The 23,569-nt window shown below is 35.4% G+C and overlaps 1 protein-coding gene across 5 annotated transcripts in view; it reads right to left on the bottom strand.

Annotated features, from left to right (window-relative positions):
- The window catches only part of LOC128994011 (triple functional domain protein-like), a 476,534-nt gene that overhangs the window by 169,137 nt on the left and 283,828 nt on the right, over positions 1-23,569 (bottom strand). For all 5 annotated transcript variants that reach the window (XM_054418203.1, XM_054418206.1, XM_054418204.1 and 2 more), the window contains one exon: positions 505-696. In XM_054418203.1, coding sequence (XP_054274178.1) covers positions 505-696 — 192 coding nt within the window. The remainder of the gene's footprint in view (positions 1-504; positions 697-23,569) is intronic.

Genomic DNA, 23,569 nt, shown 5'->3' with positions numbered 1-23,569 from the left:
TCGTACACTATGTACATACCCCTGGCCCTGAATAGCTACAACTATACACCAATTAACTCCACGTGCAAGTACATGTTATTCCCAAAATATTTCTAGGAACTAGCTGGTCTAAGTAGAGCATGGTACTTCGGCCCCGAGGTCCTGGGTTGAAATCCCCTCATTCACAAATGGATTTTTATCCCAATGATAAAACTGCGACCCTCTAGGCTTAACCTGAAGTGATGTGAAACGGTTGCATGATAGAGCGTAGCGTCCTATGATGTGAAGATGGGACAACAAAATGAAAAAGATAATTCACCAGATTATAGAGAACTTAAGGCGAGCGAGCTGGTCTAGTAGTGCGCACGACTTCGGTCCTCAAGGTCCCAGGTTCAAATCCCGCAAATCTCCAATCGATTTTATGTAAAATACCGCAACCGCCTCTAGACCTATCCTAGAACAACGTTGAAAACAAATCCAGACTAGAACCTTCAGGAATAAAAAAATCCATGCATAGCTTCCTACCTCCTTTTCCTGAGTGTAGAAGTGCACAGCGAGATCCAACCTCCGCCGCCGCTGTTCCACACGAGCCGCAAACGAGGTCACGTGACTCTCGAGCTCGTGAGCTACAGAGTAGATCTCGTCAGCGTTACACTCGCCGGTCTGCGCGAGCTCCTCAGCGGCAGTCAGCAGCTTCTCCGCATTCGTGTATGTGTTCTGTAACAATAGAAAATATGTTAAGACCATTACCATTATTACCAATTGCGGGTACAAAACATAGACAAACACAAATGTGGATGCAGGATGGGTGTCAAATGAGGTGACATGCCTTCTATTGGTTTGTCATTGATCAGCTTTGCAATTGGCCAGAACAATTTATATGAATCCGATGATGGTAAAAGGGTCCTATTTAGAGATTTCAAAAGGCTTCTACCAGTTTTTACTCTTACTACTTAGGAGTAAAACAACTCAGCTGCGCAGAGGCTGTGTATCAACAGCGAGAGAAACATCCGCGTCCAGCAGTAAAGAAGTTTTCCCCATTCAACACAAACAAGCAAAGTAACAAAAGTATGAGGCGTACGTCGAAAGTAGTGTATACTTCTTTTAAAACTACTACTAGTTATACAACTTGGTAAAAGTAACAATTCTTAATTTTATTTTCGCGTAGAATATCCTACCAACTTAATTTTCAGCTATGACATAGCGAATAACTATTGCGTTTACAGTACGGATGTTAAAACCTGTGAATTCTCGTAATTAAATCTTCAATTGATCAACAAGAAACTCGATTATTTAGGGAGGTTATCTGGAGAGCATGCTATATCACACATAGAAGTGATCATATAACATCATGATCATGCTTATTCAAAGGTCGATTCCAAGTCACATACAATCTTTTTTAAGTAGGCTACACTTTCATATTGAATTGAACATGTACACCACTCAATTAGCATGTCCCTCGATTCCTGTGACTTGAATATTGAGATGAAAAAAATAATAATCAAACACATTCGATGAATATGGTCAAAACAAGCTTTATTCAAAGAAAAAAAAAACAACCATTTGTTTAAGACAAAATCTTTTAACAACAGCAACTAACAAAACACAAACTACTTCTTGAGCTCAGGCCACTCCTGGAGTAATGAGTCAAAGTTTTCCATGACTTTGCTGATCCTCTCAGCGGTAGTCTGCCTCTGCACCAGCTGAGTGACAGGTGGAATAGCACTGTGTCTGTCCTCCACAACTGTGCTCTGGAGAACCGAAGACCTCCTGCTGGACCTTGAGGATCTGGTCTTGGACGCAGCATCTCCTTGGTCTTCGTCCCCAAAGATCTTAGACTCCGGTCCAAGGTCTATGGATATGGAAGTGTGCTCTTCGGAAGTAGACGGTTTGGCGTCTTCAGACTTCCGTTCACTCTTACGTTTGCCAAACAACCAGTTGATGTATTTACGCATTCTTGAAAGTTTCAAATTAGTTTGCTGAGAATTCGAACAACGAAAATAAACAGAGGGCAGAGGAACTATTCGTTTATTGAATAGTTCTCGAGTAAAATCACAATTACCCGAAGATAGTTCAAATGACTATAGAAGAAACTCTCTATGTATATTTGTAACCGAACCAAAAAGTTTATTCACGTTTATTTAAAGTCTAGGCCTATGAAAAATATGATCACAAAGACCTATTCCATCACAATGATGCAAAGTTTAGTTCAGGTACAATGGCTCAAGAAAGATATCATGAAGGCATCACAAAGATTTACAACCAAATTCTGCAGTTATATTAGTTTGGCTCTTTGAAACACGAAAAACTCACGATCAATGAATATAATGTTCGTGGGAGCGAGTCCAAGACCAAAATTGATGTTTTTCCAACCAAAACACGAGCTGTCCAAGAAAACGCCGCAGTCACCAAGTCAGGAAAACTTACTTTATCACTCTTTCTTCTGAGGATCAGGAGAGTCCAGCTCTAAAGCGTCAAACTTGTCGATAATCCTGCTCAATCTTTCCTCAACGTGATCCCTCGCTAGAAGACCAGACACTGGCGGCAAAATCCTCTCCTCAACGAAGGAACTTCTGATGACGTTGGGCCAATGACGAGTGCTATCCTCAGAGGAAATGCTGATGACGGATGCACCGGCGTCGTCGACTACGTGTCCAGTACCTGATGTCGAGGGTTGAGACGGGTCAAAACGTTTAGAATGTTTAGAACGTTCAGAAGGTGGAGAGTACTCTTTCGATTCTTTGCCGAACCATGAGAATATAGTTTTCAACATTCTAACACAGACCTACCGTTATTTAAACTGACTCGTCTACAGTTTCGTAAAATTATACTAAAAACTAAACCGGTAATAGCACATTAAACTTGGAAACAACACAGCCAGTTTTGTTTGGCAAACCGAACATAAATATGTGGCGAACAATTAAATCATCTGACTGTAACCAACACGTCACGAATACAAGTCTTTATTATTTTCATAGTAATCGACAGACTAATAGGAAAAATTTGTAGCTAAATAAAGAAAACACATTTTGTAGGTTCCGTAAATTACTAAACAATGACATCATTAAGGATGTCTCATAGCAAGTTTTTTTTTCAACAAGCGCAGTAAATGTTAGCAATAATATCAAATTTTTAACAAGTGAATAAATAAAAAATACTTTAAATTGCGATTTGATTACGTCTCATGAATGGGTGGTCTCAATACTAAATTTTTCAACCAATTTTTCAATTTTTTTATGTACTTTTATGTTTATGAATTTGTTAATTTATTTTCAAGTGTCAAGTTAATAGTGCAATACACTTTTAGCAAATGTCCTAAATTTAGTTTCCGGACCAGTAGAATCAGACTAGAGAAAGGGGGTTTTATAAGGTAAAAAGAGGGTTTCCCTTCTTGACGTCCAAAACAGTAAATTTCTATGATGTCTTACTAAACAATTTTCTAATACTAGAAACAAAATTAAGTTTTCATATTAAAGCTTTATTGTACGTTTATCATTAAAAAAATTAAAGCTGTTCTTTAAAATTTTCAAGTAAATGAATTACATTTTGATCGATTTGGGCAAATTCATTGATTTTATCCGAAGCTATTTGTATTACTTACTTTTTTTACCAAAACCCTGATATATTCCCTGTAGCATGGATTTATGAGTAGACCTGTAGCAGAAAACTAAGTAGGTAATCGCTACGTTTGTCTTCTTTAAATAGGGAATAAATCAGACACGTAAAAGGAAATCTAATTTCAATAGCCAAATAGAAATTCAGGTACTTTCCTGTTATCTGGTACCTGCGAAAAAATTCTTTCCTGTTGGTTAGGTTAGGTTAGGTTAGTTTATCAATAACATGAGTATTGTAAGTAAACGAACCTAACCTAACCTAACCTAACCTAACCAAACCTAACCTAAACGGTAGTATGTGCTCCGGACTCTGGATCGACGAAGTTGTACTTGTGGTTAAAGAATTTTTTCGCAAGTACCAGATAACAGGAAAGTACCGAAATTCACTTAGCAGGTTTGTTGCAGCGAGAGTATTTATATTTACAATTTTTCAAAGTTTCATTCGATGGAAACAGAGAATAAATAGGAAGAAGCAGGCTTCCGTGTGATGAAGTTAGGGGTCATCAATTACAAACGCAACTTCATCGTAATATCTAACCATTCGCAACCGTTAGCATTTTAAATGAAATATTCATCTGTAATATGTGGCGAGCAATTCTTACGAAAATGAAAGTGGAATGTACTTGAACAAAATTACAAGTACCGCCAGTAATTAACACAACCAAATATGTCAAATGTAACTCCATGGAGCATATTATCATTAGAAGGATCAGGGGGTTGACATATTATAATTTTTAGGGGAATATTTTAGTAAAAAACAATTAGGCAGATGAAAATTCGTTTGGTTTGCACGTTTTTTATGGTCGAGCTGGCTTCATTTACCCATTTATAATCCCACGTAATAATATTCGAACGTGATGCATATAACTGTAATATCCATCAAACACAATGTTATAAAAAGAGTATTTTCAGTGCAAAAGAACCTGTTCTCTGGTTCTCATGAGTGTTAGCACGTATGTTTTCTGTGGTGTTAGTGAAAAAGTCCTCGTCTGGTGTTGTAGTGAGGACTAAGTCCGGGTTCAAATCCCAAAACTAAAACTAAGTAATATAACAATCACCTAACTATTCAGCTCCACGTAAAGCTTTGAAGGCCCAACTTTATAGAAAAAGAATCAAATCCCTTATAATACCACTTTGTAATGGGGAACTCCTTACAATAAATCCAAAGATATATTCAATGCAGTTGATTAAAGGAAGATATAACTCAAAGAGCACGAAAGAAAGAACGATGCATACTTATCAAATTTAATCTTCAAAATACATCTAGGCATATTGTTATTTCTTCTTGTCTTCTTCATCTAAAGACTCGAGCTTCGCCATGGCTTTGTTAAGTTTCCCCATGGTGTTTTCTCGGTCCGCAATAAGTCCGGCGACTGGTGGAATGATCTTCTTTTCCACGTTCGAACTTCTTATCACACTCGATCTTTTTCTCCCGGTTTCAATGCCGTCTACCGATTTGTCTTCTTGGTTGTTGGAGTTGGTCGTCCCATCGGCAGAAGTGGAAGGCTGCCCGTCTGTTGTGGATTCCCTTCTGGTCTTCCGCCCGAAACATCTTTCAAACAAATTAGGCATTACTTCCTAGTGGCGTTACGAATCTTGCGAATTTAAATTAGCTTTACGAACTGTAAAGGTAATTGTATTTCAAAATTAAACTTTCTTTCGGCTTTAAATACGTTAAAGTTGAACAATTATTCAAAGGCACAACGCTTGTTTTGAAAAGACGTAAACAAACACAAATTACAAAACACAGCTGGTCATTTAAATTAAACGGCATTGAATGCCATATGTTTAGCATTTCAAAACATCAAGTTCATGGATATAAGAACAGAAACTGTATGAATAATAAAGAAAACAGATGATGTCACTGACCCGAGATTAAAATGTTTTTAAACATTACTTATAAAACTGTCAAAACCATATTAATGTTATAGTATACGATTCGGGCCAGTTATGTTATTTGTTTATATTATTTAATGATACATCCATATTTTTTTTTCTAATATTCCTGGCAAACAGTTCCCAACTTGAATAATAATCACGATTCCTAACTTGAAAAACTAAGAAACACAACTTTGACGAGCGTGTCCCCGTTTGTTTCGTGACGTGTCACTTTTTCGTGATGCTGTTGACATGCTGGGTATGGGAGATCTTTGCAAAGAAATGACTCACAATGTTCTCACACTCAAGGAGTCCCAGTACCTGAGTGAGAGGCTGCGTTTCCGTGATGAGATCTCACGATTTTAAGCTCCACTTTCAAAGGGATCAGAACCTTTTTCCTGGGCTGAATAAGTTACTCCGGTTTCGGTTTTAACAATGAACATTGACATAGATTGTAAGATGTGACCTATATCCTAAACCTTCGTCTACCTAGCACTAACCGAACAGTATACCACAGTCCTGCCCTCAGATGGACAGTGGATCAGGAGACAGGTTCCATCATACAAACCATAGTGTACTTTCCTGGGCACCTTACTGGAAATGAGTCATTTTAGGATGTTGGAAAGTCGTTGAAGGATTACACAACTGTTTATGGTTATGGTTAGCTTATTGCCATCATGTTTTTGTAGTTATGTCTAATTGTAAGACGTAATGTTACATGTATAATGTAATGTAATCAAGTAATGTAATGCATTCAGTAATCAAGTTCCTAAAATTCACGTTCTTAGTTTTAAGCGATGAGTTTTGATATCAGTCGTATTGAAAACCATGGCTGTAACCGAGAATGGTACAATATACTTAACTCATTATTGTGACGAATAAAAATAATTAGCAGCTTACGGAAAGCTCGTTAAGTAGTTTTAATTAGAAATATATTTTTATAATTCAGCCAAATTCATCTGCACTTACCTACTGCATAAGGACTTTTCTTGTGATCACTAAATGGTACTGCATAAGTACTTGTAATCCCTGTATGTAAAATACGCGCCTAGGTGGCGTCCCCATCTCAATAATAATTGATAATAATTCATGTTCATAAAAACACGATTGTTAATGAAATTATGTAATATTGTAAAAATGCTCCATTAAACAACCAACACTCCTTTATATGGACACTATATTGTTCCGTTTGAAAATAACAAATATTCCTAATGTGCAACCACAATCTACTGCGTTTAACTCCAATCCTCTTTGAAGGGGTTTTGCCTCATTTATCGCCGAGTCCATTTTCTTTCCAATTACCGAAGAAATACGTCCGACTGCAAGGGTTTCTTTCCCAAATGAAGACATTCTGCAGAGCGTCCCTTGTGCAATTACTCGGGCCATAACTAAATGAAATCATCCATCTCAGCCTCTGGGGTACCAAGAACCGGAAATGGAGTAAATATAAACCGGAACATCTGGGGAAGGACTTCCGCGCATCCGGCTGTTATTAACAAAGTTTGTCCTCCCCCGATTGTAACAACTGTGTCCAAGTGTCGACCATTCCGATTTATAAGGGTGTCATTGTTTGAGTTTCTATATTTGAGTGTTATTACGATGATTGAGTCAGGAATTAAATATTCCTTACTAAACCGTTCAATCAGCTGTTTTAAATGTGGACAATTAAGTTTCATGGAAATGCATAACACTAACCATTAAAGATATAACTACAGTAATGTTTTTTTCCAAATCCTTCATAATCAAGTTGCATTGCAAGGATCACACATTTTGGTGGTCGTGAACAATAAACAAATTTGTTCTACAACACAGACAAATGTTGAAATAATAACCTATGATAGAAATAATCATCGTAAGGTTAAAAAAATTATATGTCTATCCGGAATAATAACAATAACTAACCTCAATCTTTGACTATTGATAACTAGACATTCCTCTTCCAAAAACATAGTTGTGTGAGGTAGCGGCAGATTGCGCTGATTTAAACTACAAATTTCTGTAAAATATTTACTTGTAATTACATAATTTACTTCTGAACCAAGCAAAACATATAGGACGATTTATTGAAAGCCATAGCATCTTTTATTGTCATGTAAACGATCTCAGTGGCCAAAAATTAGGTAGTAAACAAATAAAATTTCAGACACCAGCACAATCTGTAACTGGCTCGCAAAAATACGTCTTTTATTAATAAAAGGAAATAGACATCATTTGGTTCATACAGATGGGATGTCTAGTTCAGTATTCAAAAGTCAATGCCACAACTGTTCGTTAACATAGCCCGTAGGTTAAATGATCATAAACACAATTTATGAACTATGTGGTTTTCATGTACAGTATTATCATATACAGTATAAACATACTCCCTTTAAAGATTTCTCATCCTTATAGATTCAGCTTAAGACAATTATTGTTAGTTCTCTCCGGTGCACTGTAAAGGCCGTGTTTTGTTTACAATTTGTTTCTTGTCCTTTCAGTAATTTTAAACATAGTTTAACCAAATAAAACGATTTAATCCTAAACAATAACTAGTTCCTTAGTTTTACAACTAAACAATAAATCACAAATCATGAAATTAACCCTAAAATAATAGAAACTAAATTTTCTTGACACTAGCGATCAGTGTGTCACCAGACATAACTAGACATGAAAAAACGAGCTCAAAATTTACAATGGAATTAGAAGTCTACTTGTGTGGGTTAGTCTATGATATTATCAATTGATTAAATGTTAACAAAATCCTGGCTTACTGCTACCACTTGGTACTGCCACCAAAGACGAAGACACCGTTACAAAACAGTAATTACTTGTGTCACGAACACTGCCCTTCACTTCCAAAAGCCTTCGCTGTGCTACTCTTTTATCAGCAGCGCTCTTTAGTTTAAACTCTTCGATGGGAAAACGGAGAATTATTGAGAAGATTGGACAAAATGCTTGAGATATATATAAAAAAAAACTTTTCCGAAATATCTATAAATAAACTGTTGGGCTCAAATATTTAACTACTAAAAGTCCAATACCACAAAGGAGAAGAATACTGAGTGGCATGTGTATTTAAATGTATTGAATCACAATTGCCCTTCGCAATGCTTTTGATAAAATGACAAAGAAAGAACAAGAGACTAATTGATATGTCGACTATACTGTATAGGGAATATAGCTGACACAGATTTAATAAAAATACTTGATTGGATTTGGACTGATTCCAATACAAATATTGGACCTTTACAGAATGTTGACAAAGTTCAGCTCGTAGTATTGATTCGCACGACCTCATGCATCAAAGGACCGGCTCAACTACACTCTTTTATACTGCGGTTGTATGGGGGAAAAAGTTATTTTGTTGAAATTATTGACATTAGCGACCAACAAAAGTAATAGAGAACATTTACTTATAACATTCAAAATTCTGTCACAAAATTCCGTTCATTACTATTTATAGGCAGTATTTCGGTAAAGGAAGGCAAATAATCAAATTACTTCTTCCAGGTATCAGTTTGTTAGGTACCTTGGATCTCGAATCCAATACCACTTAAAACTGTAGAATTATAATTTTAATAGAATTAGAATCATAATTTTCGATTTTGTTTCAGAATAAATACTTAGTGAATTACTGTCAATTACTGTTTTGGATTTGGCCTCATGGGTTTTACATTCCTTTCATTCCCTTAAGTTTTACCAATTTGTCTGATTATGGCACAATCGTATCTATTGTGTTTGACTTCTAAATTTGATTAAATGAAAATAATTACTAAGAGAGGGGATAATGAAATTATAGTCGTGTATTATGTAAAACCGGATACAAAAATCCAACGCTCTATTCATCTCTATTCACCGAGATGAATATATTTATTTTATATTCGTATTCTAAATACGATTACATGCAACCAAAAAAGAGTTTTTTTCCAAAAGGGTTTAAAGGTTTAAATTAAGGAGATTCGCTCTAAAAACCAAAGTCAAATATAGGCCTAAACGTAAAGTATTATTCTCTATGCTATGGTCCGACGAGGAGCACACACACATAATGGTTAAATTATAAAAGTGTACAATAAAATACGGGTAGACGTCCGTATCTGTTGGCAAAAAAAAACTGAATGAAAATGTCGATTATTCGATTGTTTCATTCGATATATCGTTCGTTTAGTTAGGTTAGGTACACCTTACCTAACTAACCAAACGATATATCAAATAATCGATCGATATTTCCATTCGGTTGTTTGTGGCAACAGATACGGAAGTCTACCCTAAAATACAAATAATTTGAAAAAAACTAATTACATAAATACGTTTACAGCATATACAAAAGAGGTGACCGACAAATAAAAATCAGGCAGAGCAAATATACTATGTTGTACTGTATATTTTTTTAAGCAAGACATGGTATTTGAAACTAGTATAGGACTAAGCCACAGACTATAAAGTAAACCTTACAGTATTCTATAGTCTGTGACTAAATCCTAAAATCTCAGACAATCTACGACGAGACTGTACTTCAAACTAAACCGCTTAATTAACAAGGTTGGCAAATTGTAGCCAAGTCGTGTTAGCCAGGGACAAACATCAAAGCCAGACCTGGAGTTGGAACGTTGCCTACGTGACGTCACAGCTTACACAAGCAATGAGGGTTAGGTGCACCAACTTGGCTAACTAATTTAGTAGTGAAAAATATTATCAAACGGTAAAGTATGAAAAACTAAAGTTTTAGTGTAATTAAATCGTGTACAGTGTGGTGTTTATTACAATTAATTAACCGACTTAAAATAAGAATTTTCTTCAGTGACTACAATACACGTACAATCCAATAGTTTGTAAAATAGTTGGCAAAGTCATTTAATTCTTTAAAAAATGCATGCTAGAAAAACCGCATGCAAAAATGAAAATAATATGACACGGAATGCAGATAATAGGGATATGATAAGAAATAATAGTTTTTACCCTTATCAACTATACATCAAATATAATCTAGGATTTTGAAGACACGAAGTGACGCTGGCTACTAGTTATAACATTTATTATTTGTATAAGTGAATGGATAGGGGTTGTGTTTCAACATTATCAATATACTCTAGTCTCTTTGAGCAACATTAGCCGTCACAATATCTCTTTGAAATTCGAGTTGAGCAAGGCATAATGGCTTCATTACAAAACAACCAGGTTATATCAGGACACATAACTTCCAAGCTTAAAATAAGTTCCTACTGAAAATATTGATAATTTAATTTACTTAAGCTTTTAAAACTATTTCAGTTAGGAAACAATCATTAGTGACAAATACCAAAGTAATTTTAAATTATAATTTTAATTAAATAGTAAATTCAACTATGCAGAAACATTAATCAATCAACTTTGCAGCTAATCAGTTACAAAACTTCTTTGACGCTATTAAGTTTGCTCTAGAGATCAAACGAATGCTTTTGATTAGCCTGACGAGAGATTCTGTTTATCTTTGTGAAACTGAAATTAATTAAATTGAGTTATAAATTCGCGATTTATTTAATAAATTATCCGGTATAATAGCAGAACTACATTTTATATAATATTTTTACAAATACACACAGTGAGCAAATGACCATTAACAAGGGGAATTTTGTTTGTAATTTCCTGTGATTATTGTGATCTAAACAAAATCTTGGGTGTCAAATTCACCTTCTGCAAAGATTTTGAACAAGATCTCCATTAGAAAATGTTATTAAATATTCATATTTACTCATTATGAAGTGGATTTTAAGTGTTAAATCTTTTGTCGTAAATAGGTTTTTGAAGTACTGTACAAATAAACCTATTTTACCTAAACACTCTTGTCTTCGTCATTTTAGAGTATCGCAATTAACCTCTCTTCCTAAGTACTATCAACATTTATTCTCAACTTTCGAGAATTGTTTTTTGGAAAAAAAACTACAGAATTTTTACTACGACCAACCTCACTTTTGTGGTTCCAAATCCCAGAATCGTTACCGGAGATTATCTGATAAGAGTGAGAGTCATTCACCGCCGAAGAGACGCTCGGATTTCACCGAGACCAAGTCGATGCTCTTGGTATTTAGAGCGAAAAACCGGACCTGTTTAGGAGGAAGTTGTCTATTTGGCCAGGAGAGGAAATTGACTCTGCGGGGTGCATAATTGGTATGCAAGTGCAACTGGTGTACTGGACCACGAACTGGGCTGTACTACAGTGTCTAAACATGGGACTGCTGGTGAAATTGAGGACTTGAAAATTGTTAAATTTTATAAAGTTGAAACAATACGTTCAATTACACTAAATGAGACAATTTTGGCAGAAATTCACAAAGGGAACGAAGTACACAATCCTGACAATGAACCTATAATAAACCAGGTGTCCCGTAAGTAAATAGCCAAATCCTGGGAAATTGTTCTCTTAGGCAAAATAAAGAAAAATCCGCAAACCTTTTCCGGTGGAGGTTTACTTATGGGACACACTGTATCTTTGAATTAAAATGCAAGCGACGATTACGCCCTGTAAAACGTCCGTTTAATAGGATTATGTGCTGGAAAACACTGCGAGTATAATGTATAATCCCACTGTTGATGGTCTAAGGACTTCTCGCGCCGGTGGTTCGCAACCCACCTTTATTATTAACTTTGTGGGACCGAGATATATTCAATTATGACGGGAAGGGACACCCGCTTTTTCAAATTTACATTTATAAGTTGTAGTGTTGGTGTCTAGGAATAGTTTAAACACGTCTTATAGGCCGTAAGTTGTTATTCATTTTCCTATATGTTATTCAAACGTCTTATAAGACGTTATTAATCTGTTCCTAGACACCAACACTACCACTTTCTCGAATGACTTTTTGGTCGCCAAAACTACCAGTGGACACCACGCCTAGATAGCTAGATACCACCCCTGAAAAAACCCCGCTTAAACATTGTGACAGAGGAGTTTACTAAACTAGATACCTCACCAATACTAGACACCATACCTAGATTACTAGACACCATTACCTAGATTACTAGACAAAAATCTAGATTACTAGACACCACGCCAAGATTACGGTTAGGTTAGGTTAGGTTAATCTAGGTAATGGTGTCTAGTAATCTGGGCGTGGCGTCTAGTAATCTTGGTAATGGTGTCTAGTAATCTAGGTATGGTGTCTAGTAATAGTGTCTAGTAATATCTAGTTTAGGAAACTGCCCTGCCACGATGTTTAAGCGGGGTTTTCAGGCGTGGTGTCTAGTAATCTAGGCGTGGTGCCTACATTAAGTCTCGGCGACAAAAAAGTCATTTAAGATAGTTGTAGTGTTGGTGTCTAGGAACAGTTTAAACACGTCTTGTAGGAAATTTTAGGTGAGTTAGGGAAAAAGAATATTTACCCAAGTCGTTGAACGTTTCTGTTAGCCAGTTCTAGTACTTCTCTTACGCCGTTTTCTTCAATCTACATTTTAATAACCAACTACATCCTCCGACTCAGAGACCCTGAGACGCAAAACGTGACCTTTAAATTTACTCTTAGTATATATTAATACATTATATCAATCATATCGCACTGACCACAGTGCAGTGACTGCTGCACATCAGACGTTACTACACGCACACTTTTTTCAGTCTGATATTTTTGCCGGCGCCAGGTTCCCAGCGGCCACACGCTACATGTCCTTGCCGGGAGGCTGTGTCGAATGTAGCTGTAACGACCCATTGTCGCAGGACCTGCAGGAATCCAAGGCATTTCAGATCTCCAATATACTGTGCTGATAATAATCGCAATACAGTCCCGCATGTCATGCTGTATCCGTTCTCACGTGAAGGTCTTGTGTTTCGATTTGCGATAAAAATGCTTGAAGCCCTGGAATTGAAGTTTTCTGAAGGGATGTCTTGAAACTTATTGGATTGCATGTGCTAATTAATTTATAGTTGTTAAAACAGTTTGATGGATGAGTGGATACAATTTTGCCTTTTACTCTCTCGTCGGTTTCATGCTTAGACCAATTTGATAGTTGAAAATATAGACATAGATGTCCTTGATCATTAGACGTTAAATCAATGTTCCTGGATAAAGTTCCAGCAGATCTTAGCCAGAAACAAATCTGTAATCTCATTCATACTCACTCATCTTCGCCTTAAGATACCATAATCTTGTTACCGTAACCTAATCCAGAAGCTCCATTATGAGTTATGCTACAGCTGTTTCGGTAGACCGAAACTATAGCGTTGCCACTTTTGTCTCCCTTGGCCTTGTATTAGAGGAGGCCATGCTTCTAGATTTATCTCATTATCTTTCTCAGTTGATAGGGGAATGATATCTAGGTGCGTATATGGGTCAGTGATGAGTGTAGTGGAATGGAGTGAGATGATATGTGTAGCTTTGTTACTTACTTCGATCAGCTGTTTTGTTTATCTTCATATATAACTTTTGGATTACTTAAAATACAGCATGTATCGGATTTGATCTTCCGATAATTTAAATTGCTCCTGGTGCATCCAGTTTGTGATATACTCCATTTTCTTCTAGAAAATGTAACGAGTATGCCGACATAGCTTGCCCATAGTTATAGCATTTCGCTCCTCTACCCCTAGCTTTAAGACATTGTTCAGCGCTGTTGTACTATGATTACAGTTTTATCACAATCATTGTATTATGACGTCACCGACCTATTTACCACCACAGACCGTCTCTTAACTCTGATCGGTTATTCTGGTTGCACAACTGACCGGTTTCTGCAATCTTGTGTCGGTAAGTTTATGATCGTGCGAGTTTTTGTTTCTAATCAGATCAACCACAGCGATCTAAACGTTTTGATGTTTGGTTTGTAATCAGCGCTCCAGTTTAAAATACAGTACGTCTCTTATTTGACGCAACCAAGGTTCTATAAAGGCGTAGCGGTTGTGTATATTTAAATAGTTTCTTGACGCAAGTTCTTTTTGAAACCATTTTAACAAAGTTTTCAGTTTGGGTGTTGAAATAAAAGTAAATCAGAATGAGATTGTTAATGCCTACCTAGCAATATACAAGTTTCCGGTTAAATACTGAGAAAAGCCAAAACCCTATTCATGGACCTAGCTATAAACAGCTGTTCATAAGTCAGTAACAAAGTTCCCCTAGCCTATATCTCTCCATCCTACAAACATGTGGGTTAAAACACTCCAAGTGTCATTACTAACTTTATTGGTAAAACAACTAATAAACCCGAAAACCAACGATAATGGAAAACCAAATTCATTGGATGGATAATGGATAAAATATCGACTTAAGAAGTTCCAATAACAATAAACATTAACGGGCATTTTTGTGATGAAATTCTCTGGATTAACAGACTTCTCAGTTTCAGCTGATCCGGCTGTCCCACTTCTCCAAAGCGAGATGAATATTCCAGATGTATTATCCCTCGTCCACCAGGCTGACGGCTTATATTGTTTAATTACCCTTTGTCTCTCCTCCATATGGTACGGTACAACCTCTCTTCTCCGTAGCCATTGTATTGGAGTGTTTAACTCAACCTACATACTTCAACCGTGCCTGTGAATTGCGAATAAATCTAATATATAAAATTCTCGTGTCACAGTGTTTGTCTGCAAACTCCTCCGGAACGACTTCACCGATCGTTATGAAATTTGGTGTGTAAATTCTGTAGGTATGCGAATCGGACGTAAACTATTTCCCGTTTCGAAATTCTTAAAAGGGCTCCGCCCCAGTGGCTCTGGAGTTTCCCATGTTAACCTTATGAGAAATGGAATTAATGAATCTTAACAGCTGTTTCAATTAAACAAGTTGGTTCTGTTCTATGATGTTCAATAGCATTAAAGTTACAAGGATTACCAACAGGGTGCAGCACTATTATTTCTTTTACATTTATGACAACAGCTAATTTGCAACCAAAAGGTGAGTGAGCGTAGCGAACGAACTTCAACCTGGAGGCGAGTTAGCGTAGCGAACGAGCTAACCTGAAGGCAAGTGAGCGCAGCGAACGAGCTCCAACCTAAAGATGAGTGAGCGTAGCGAACGAGCTCCAACCCAAAGGTGAGTGAGCGTAGCGAACGAACTTCAACCAGGACGTGATTGAGCGATGCGAACGAGATCATCTTGAAAATTAAACGTAACGGTACTTTCTTTCCATCGGTCTGTCTTAGGGGAAACCTATAACTTAGGCGATACGAAGTTCGCCGGGTCAGCTAGTTTTTATATATTTCCTTAGTAAAAAGGAATGTCAGTACATTTTCTTAATATTAATTTAACTTTGAATCCTTTAATCAACGCAGACCTCAGTAAGAAGTAGTCTCTATCAAAGATGAATTATTTATAAATCTTTCTGCAATTTCCATCTTTTTTCGAACCAAAGATCCATCTTCGTTCATCACACTCTAATCCAAATATCTTTTCTTAAAGGTTTTCGGATGTTCTCTTTTCAAATTTAAATTGCTCACAACAAAGTCTTACCTTATCTATTTTGACTTTTATAAGCAACAAATAACCCTCAAGCAGGAACTACTTAGAATAACACCATTCTTGCTACATATTAAATGAATGGGGTTTATCATAATCTACGATTTTTATTTCAAAGGCTATTTGAAGTTTTAATAACTACAAAACTTAATATAGTGTATTCAAATCCAAGCGATTACTCCTAATTAGGCCTATTCTGAATTACCTGAGTAACTTACATACGAATTATCCGAATTTATATTAAAATTATCTTGAATTAACTATTAATTCCCTGTGTATATTAGTAATGTGCTTTATTTCGCTATTTTACATTTTTGTATACGTTATAACATACCACTCATTCAAATACTGTAATTATAAATAGCTAACCTTTTAAGAAGCACATAAAAAGTACATTTCTGAAGCGTGTTTTACATTGAATGTTTTCAGTAAATATTTGAAGTTAAGGGCTAAAATACAAATTGTTCAACCAATTTCAAAGCCACTTTGAATGCAGATCATCTCGAAGCAGACGCCGTGTAAGTCTCAAGAGATTGGCTATTACGTTGTGTGTGTTTAGCTATCAGGGCTCGGGCAGACTTGAGGCTTCAATACAACTTTCATACCAAGGATTCATATCAGATGTTGCCTTTATTTGCCTTTATTTCAGGTTTATTTGTTAACACAGTTAATTATTGAATGCACCACTTAATATCGATGTGTACTTTTAGGACAATTAAAACAAATTAAATTAGGTTAAGTATTTTAATGTTATTCCTATTAAGGCCATCAATTAAGATTCAAGAATCAATAACTTAATTGTTAATTAAATTCATAATGTGGTAAATTAGTATCTCCTAACTCATCAATTACTCATAAACACAAACATAATTTAACTTCTTTATCTTATAATAAGACTTTCTAACATTCTTTTAGTAAATTATTGTCGCCTTATTTTATTTCTACTGATATGTTTTGTTACTTTACATCAACTGTCATAAGTTAAATTGTTCATTTGTTGTTTTAAGGTACTAGCTTTGGTCACAACAAAAGATGCAAGTCCGAAATGCACTTTTCCGAAATACATTTCTCACTCAATTTCAACATCTTTTCGCAATCACACCCTCCCAGTCCGTCTTCTGTCGATTGTCAAAGCTCAAAGTCACGAATACTCCAAAAGTCACAAGTCCGAAAGGCACTGTTCCGAAATACATTTCGCACTCAATTTCAACATATTTTTGCAATCACACCCTCCCAGTCCGTCTTCTGTCACGGCTGTCAAAGCTCAAAACCACGAATCCTCCAAAAGACTTGTATTTAAAAGGCACTATTCCGAAATATACATTTAGCACTCGCACCCTACTTCCAACCCCTTTTCGCAATCACACCCTCCCAGTCCGTCTTCTGTCGCGCCTGTCAAAGCTCAAAGCCGCGAACGGGAAGTAGTTTGTCACGCTATTTCTGTGCCACCCTTCGCCCAAAGATAACATCTGAGGCCCAAACAAATCCCTTCCCTATAGGGTTGAATTTCGCCATCGCTCAACGTACAGACGTACAGTTCCGTATACAACTTGGTCTTTGATGTGTCTTTATTGGTTTGTTTGTAAACGGAAGTTGGAGATTGATTGAAGGTCTGTTTCGTGTTAAACATGATTTCTGAATACGTCAATTCTTGCGCGAATCAATAGTAGTTTTTACCATAATTATACGGTCCTACAGACGTGAAAATCTGTTAAATAACGTAAAAACATCTTACTAAAGTCTGCATACACTGTTTGATATTTCCCAGATGTTTTTTCTCTATTTAATTTTAGTAATCCAAGAAAATTGTTGAACACAACTGTTGAATTTAAAAGAAGACTCGAAACAGTGGATCATTTATTGCAATTAAAAGTGGACATTGTTATTTGAATAAAAAATTAGGAAAATTTGTAAACATTCATCGCAATGCTGGTCCATTAGTACTGTATATCATAAACACTGTAAACAAATAGGAGTAAGAGTATATATTCTGTTAGACAAAATTTTGTTGGACTTAAATAAAAAATCAACCAGAAACTTTTTGGCCATAAAATAGAATTTGTATGTATAGACAATTTCCACTCAAGCCACCAAAATGAAAGCCAAGACACAATAACACACTATTTTACAATATTCTTTACTTCCCGTCTGCCATACATATAACAAGTGCATCCCTGTAGAATCACCCTCTCAGGCCAAAGACTGGAGAGGCGTATCTCGCCAATTAACGTAGAATCACGCAGAGAGCGAGAGGACGAGGGGAGGCCTTCAATATTTGACTACACGAGCTAATGACAATGTTATGAGTGTTCCACTCCAACTTACGTCCCTACCTTATCAATTGATAACAGCTTCCTCCACGCGCCGCCTGGCGCCTCCAACACGGAAGTGATATGGGTGATAATAGTAAACATATCATTAGTGGGATATGGGAACGGGGTGTACCGTTGACTGTACACCTACAGTACTTACTTAGAGATGGTTAGTGTTAAATTGACTGGCTGGTTTAAAATGTTGGTTGCAAATATGTTCGGCTTTATGGCTGTAGATAAAGTAGTTAAGGGTCAATTAGTAGATTGAGTATTCAATTAGGTAGGTATGAATTAATTTGCCGTCGGGTGTTTTGTTTTAATTATCAATTTAATCCCAAAGGTGAAAACGATTTGAAGGTGAGGTGAGACCGAATGTACATGCTTAAACTTAAACACCAATTTTTTTATTAAAAGAACTGGTACCAGGATCCTAGGATCACACTAACTAACCCATTATCCGTGATTTCATTGGCCAATTTATCAAAACAAAAAAAAAACTCTACAATTTATGCCTGCACAGAAACTTTGCATTTAAATAACTAATACCAACATTACGGGCAAAATTAAATCAATATAACCCTATCTTGTGACACACAATGATTTAACAGTGACGATTTTGAGCCTGACCGCGTAATTATTTTTATGTTTGCATCTTGAACAAAATATTTATACAAATTATTTATTTAATTTATACCTCAAATCAAGAAATTGAATGCTTCGTAGATAAAACGATTGCGGAAAAATGAAAACGATTATATTAGAGTTTAAACCGGGTCTTATGAAGACAATTGTAAACTTTTTGTATATTTCTTGCCATGGATTAATCCAAAACAACTTCTGATCCAGACTTGATTGAACCTGAAATTTAACTTTAATATTTTAATAGTAATAATAATAGGCTAAATACCTTATTTACGTCTTCAATCCTAGTAGTCTTTTTATGATTACTATAGTTTCGGAGCTAACAGCTCCATTGTAAAATCTTCTTGTCTTGTTAAATTACTGTTGATAGCATTGGTCATTGTTGAATTTCACATGTAGACATACACACACACACACACACACACGAAACATTTATATATACAAGCAACATTGAAATTTAATATTTTGGCCGGCCTAAACACAAGCAAAATTATACTGTAAAATCATATTCTTCAGCCATACTCAACGAAGGTAAGCAATTCAGTTGGGACGAAATCATAGCTCATTATTTTGAAAACACGAAGACAGGCAGCGCACAAATTGGTTCACCTGTTGCTCGTTATTTATGTGCAGCTTGAATGAAAAGACAATCTCCTTAACGTATCATAAAACTTTTAAATTGGAGCTAGGGAGACGGCAGTAAGACTGATTTATATGGTAGGGACTGAGAAAGATGTGGGGAGCCGGACATTTAGTATAGAGAATAACTTGGTTATATACAGGGTGGGTGATATTGATGGATGGAATGGTTAACAAATCGATGGAACCGTGTTGTTGTCGATACAAGAGTATATACTAGCAGAAAAAGGGAAGATTGAATTGAAAAAATGTCTTATCAAAGCCTTCGAGCCCATTTTATCGACTAAGAACTATCTGTTAAAATTGGAACGGACTGGCCAGTTTAAAACAACACAATAACGATCAACACCAAATGTTGTATAAGCTGATCTATTGGAAAATTAATAAAATAATTGTAAAGTGTGCTAATGACTCTAAAGGTTCTTGTAACAAAATAATCACGAAACAAAGATTCGAACTAGATAAAAATATGGGAGTTCTATTTTAATAAAGTAACTATAACATGTATATTCATGAATAGTATTTTCTCATTCGATTGTTTCAGAGGTAATAATAGTTTGTTATGGATATTATTGCACTGTTTTTTTTTTTTTTTTTTTTTTTTTTTTTTTTTTTGCTTAGGTTAATTGTTGCAAACATCTGATGCCATTGCCTCTCATCGTTTGATGAGTAGCAAAAACATCTAATTTCGAGTAGCTCAAAAACGCGCAAAGATTACACTTTTTGTAATAAATGAAAATATCCGTAACAGCTGATCGTTAAAAATGACAACAATATGATGATTGTTAATAGGTAAAATGAGGTAAACCCTTCAAAGAAAATGTACACAATACAATGTGAAAAGCTTGTCAATAGCAATTAGCCAATGAATGCAATCAATCTATTTCTGATACGCTGATATGAAACTTGCATTACACTCGTGGCAAATATATCAAATGCAACGATCTATCATGATGCATATTAATTTACTTTGAGCCAAAGACACTTTCATGACTGCGATTCATTCAAATATTAATATTATGTAACAAATTCTTGGAGAACCACATAATTTGTAACATCGGTAATTATGAACTTAACTAAAATAATAAACTTCTTGGATGTTTATTAAATTTGTATTTTGAATAAATAAACACCTCACAAATAACACAAGTAATTTAGAACTAAAGCCTACGAACACGCCTTAAACTATGATAATGAACATAAACTTTGCTGCGTTGTTCTGAAAACAACGTTGAATTGGAAATACAACAATCGAACCTCATCAGAGAGATAACTAGATTCGAAGTATGTTTACTTTGCAGCTAAAACAAACTGTAGCAGTAGATATTTGCTGAAGCTATGTAAATTTGACAACACGATCTACTGCAAACGATTTACAAACATTGTTGCAAATATACACACAAGATAACGCTAATTAACGACTTGAATAGTATTATTTGTACACGAATAAAATAAGTGAGATACTGAACGTAAAAGAGTATGGTAAACTCTGACGATGAAATATGCTTTTTACCTACGACAGTTTTTTTTAATGTATCCATTTCAGTTCAGTTCTTAGAATTGAAAAGTTTCACATAACAACATTGTTTACTTACATAACAGCATATTTTTACTTAATAACTGACTACGTAACTGACCAATGAGGTTTAAGGACTGAAAGAGAAGAAGTAAAATTGTAATGCTTCGAACTTCTACTAATCTGCTGTTTCCCAATTTAATTTTTAAAGATTGGTGCATAGTGTTTGGGACAATGAGTCGTTGCATCACTGTCAATATTATTTTCTGGTAAAGATAGTGTGAGTTTAGGGACCTACTATCAGTTATGATTTTGAATCTAAAGAAATATCAAATCTATATAATTAATACGCTACATGAAACTTTGTCGGTTGAACTCCTCCGCCATTTCTTAACCGATTTTATCCATTGACGTCTCATTGGAAAGAGCGTGTCGCGTAGATTTGCAAACTGGCCTTACATTTTTGAAAAAGTCCCTTGGACTCTGCCCCAGTGGCTTTGAAAGTTCCCACGTTATCCTTATGAAGAACCTAATTGTTTAAATTTTGATCAGCTGTATAATTTAATTGCTGTTATTTATTTTTCAATTCAATGAAACGCATTGGGTACATTTACTGATTTTGTTTAAATTAAATATTTACCATTACAATTTACATTCGTACATATTATAATGTAAACAAATCGAGAAAGCCTTGACAATTTTTATATATTTTACCAAATAAGAAAAATTTATTGACATAGTAGATACTGTATTTCTTGGTAGGTACACTCTTTTCTTCTGAAATCATTGAAAGAACCGATTTGTTAACCATGGTAACATAGGAAAGTCAAAGAACGCCACCAAGTAGGAGAAATAGAGATTAAAAAAATATTATCGTTATCAACCTATATAATGAAGAATACATACAATATGAAGATTCCCACAAACAATGAACAAGGATGTTAGCCGAAGTGTTACTATTTTGTAGGAAACATGAACCTAACTTTATGATGTTTGGTTGAGGAAATCCCTCTAAAGTTGAATTAAACTGGCACCGCAAGGACATTAAATATGTGTTTTCTTAAAAGTCAAGTGGTTTTAAAAGAATATGATTACATCCAAAGAAACCTTAATAAAACTTTCATTGAACGATTCGCACTATTCACACTGTTATTTGCATTTAAGAGAATCAAAAAACCATCTGAACAACATTAGGCCTTTCAATTCAGCATTATTTTTAGGTAAATATAATTTACTTTATAACAGTAACTAGCCAAATTAATGCCAATTGAAGCAAATAAAATTGTGACAAAGGTTATGCAGAAAATCAGGTAGTTCTTAAGTAATGTAAACAAAATGTTATCGCTATAAAAAAATGGCTGAAATTTGTAAACGTCCTGGCAACAATGGGTAGTACCATGCAGAATACATTATGATTGGCGAAGATCAACATGGACAACCTAATGCGGCTATAAGTGGGAAATATTTATTTGTAGAATACACTAAACAACCAGATCAGCTTTTGAAAAATGATAAAATACTAAAAGAAATTTTGATTATATAGAACTGTTAGGTACGTAATCTATGAGTTCAGTATCTTGAACAAATCGGAAATTATGACTTTCATTCGTTTTTAAATAAGTTATTTGTTTTTAAATAACTACTTTACTTCTTTGCAATTGCTCGATTTCGAGCAACATGTACACTAGTATCGAATAATTTTTTGTTGATGGAGATCTGCAATACAGGGTCAGTTCTTATTGGGACCAATTATTTTTAAACTATTTTTGAAAGTGGAAATACAATTAGATAAGATTAAATTTTGTTTACGACGCAGACACACAAAAATGCATATTATAAATAAATACAATGGAATATTGATTGTTGAATAACTTCGATAGCTTTGTTAATGGCTAAGATCAACTGGTTCTTAAGCTAAGGCAATTTTTGCTCATTGTGGATAGCTGTGTTTAGTTTAGAACCATTGAAAAACTACAAACATTTCCCATAACCAAAACTGACTCTTGACCAATTATTGTTCATATCCACTTTGTTTTCAAACATGTTATAAAGGGATTTAACGTTAAAGTAATTTGCTCTAACCACTACCCCGTCACTTTTGCAGTTGAGAAATGTTATGGCTTCAGTCTCCAAGGGTGATAGGACTCCCAAGATGCCAACACTTCGATGCTACGAGATTTGTGAAGTTCAGATGCGGGATGCAGGTGGTGTAATCTGCCATTGTCTACAGTCGCGGGGGTGGGTACAGGGGGGGGGTAACAATAGCCCCCCTCAAATCCCCCTAGTTTTTATGACGCCCTGTCACTCCCCTGACAACACTTCTTGATCCAGAAGCGATTGCTCGTTTACACGAAACTCCATTATTCTCATCTCAACAAGAGGAGAGATTGAGAGAAATACGTGGAAAAGGTAATTTTAAAACTCGTCGTAAACTGTATTTGGATTAAGTATATAGTAATAAAAATAAATTGATCATGTAATTAGCAACCATGTTTGAGGATCTAACCGAATCCAACCTAAAAAGTCGCATATGATTGTGAATGTTTTTGATACCTTTATATAATTTCCTGGATTCGTCTTCCATCCCAC

This window comes from Macrosteles quadrilineatus, unplaced genomic scaffold (genome assembly GCF_028750875.1).
Source record: "Macrosteles quadrilineatus isolate MER2022 unplaced genomic scaffold, UCM_ALF_1.0 Scaffold_5__1_contigs__length_97177068, whole genome shotgun sequence".
NCBI lineage: Eukaryota > Metazoa > Arthropoda > Insecta > Hemiptera > Cicadellidae > Macrosteles > Macrosteles quadrilineatus.
Note: the sequence above shows the minus strand (reverse complement) of the source record. Positions and strands in the feature narration are given on the sequence as shown.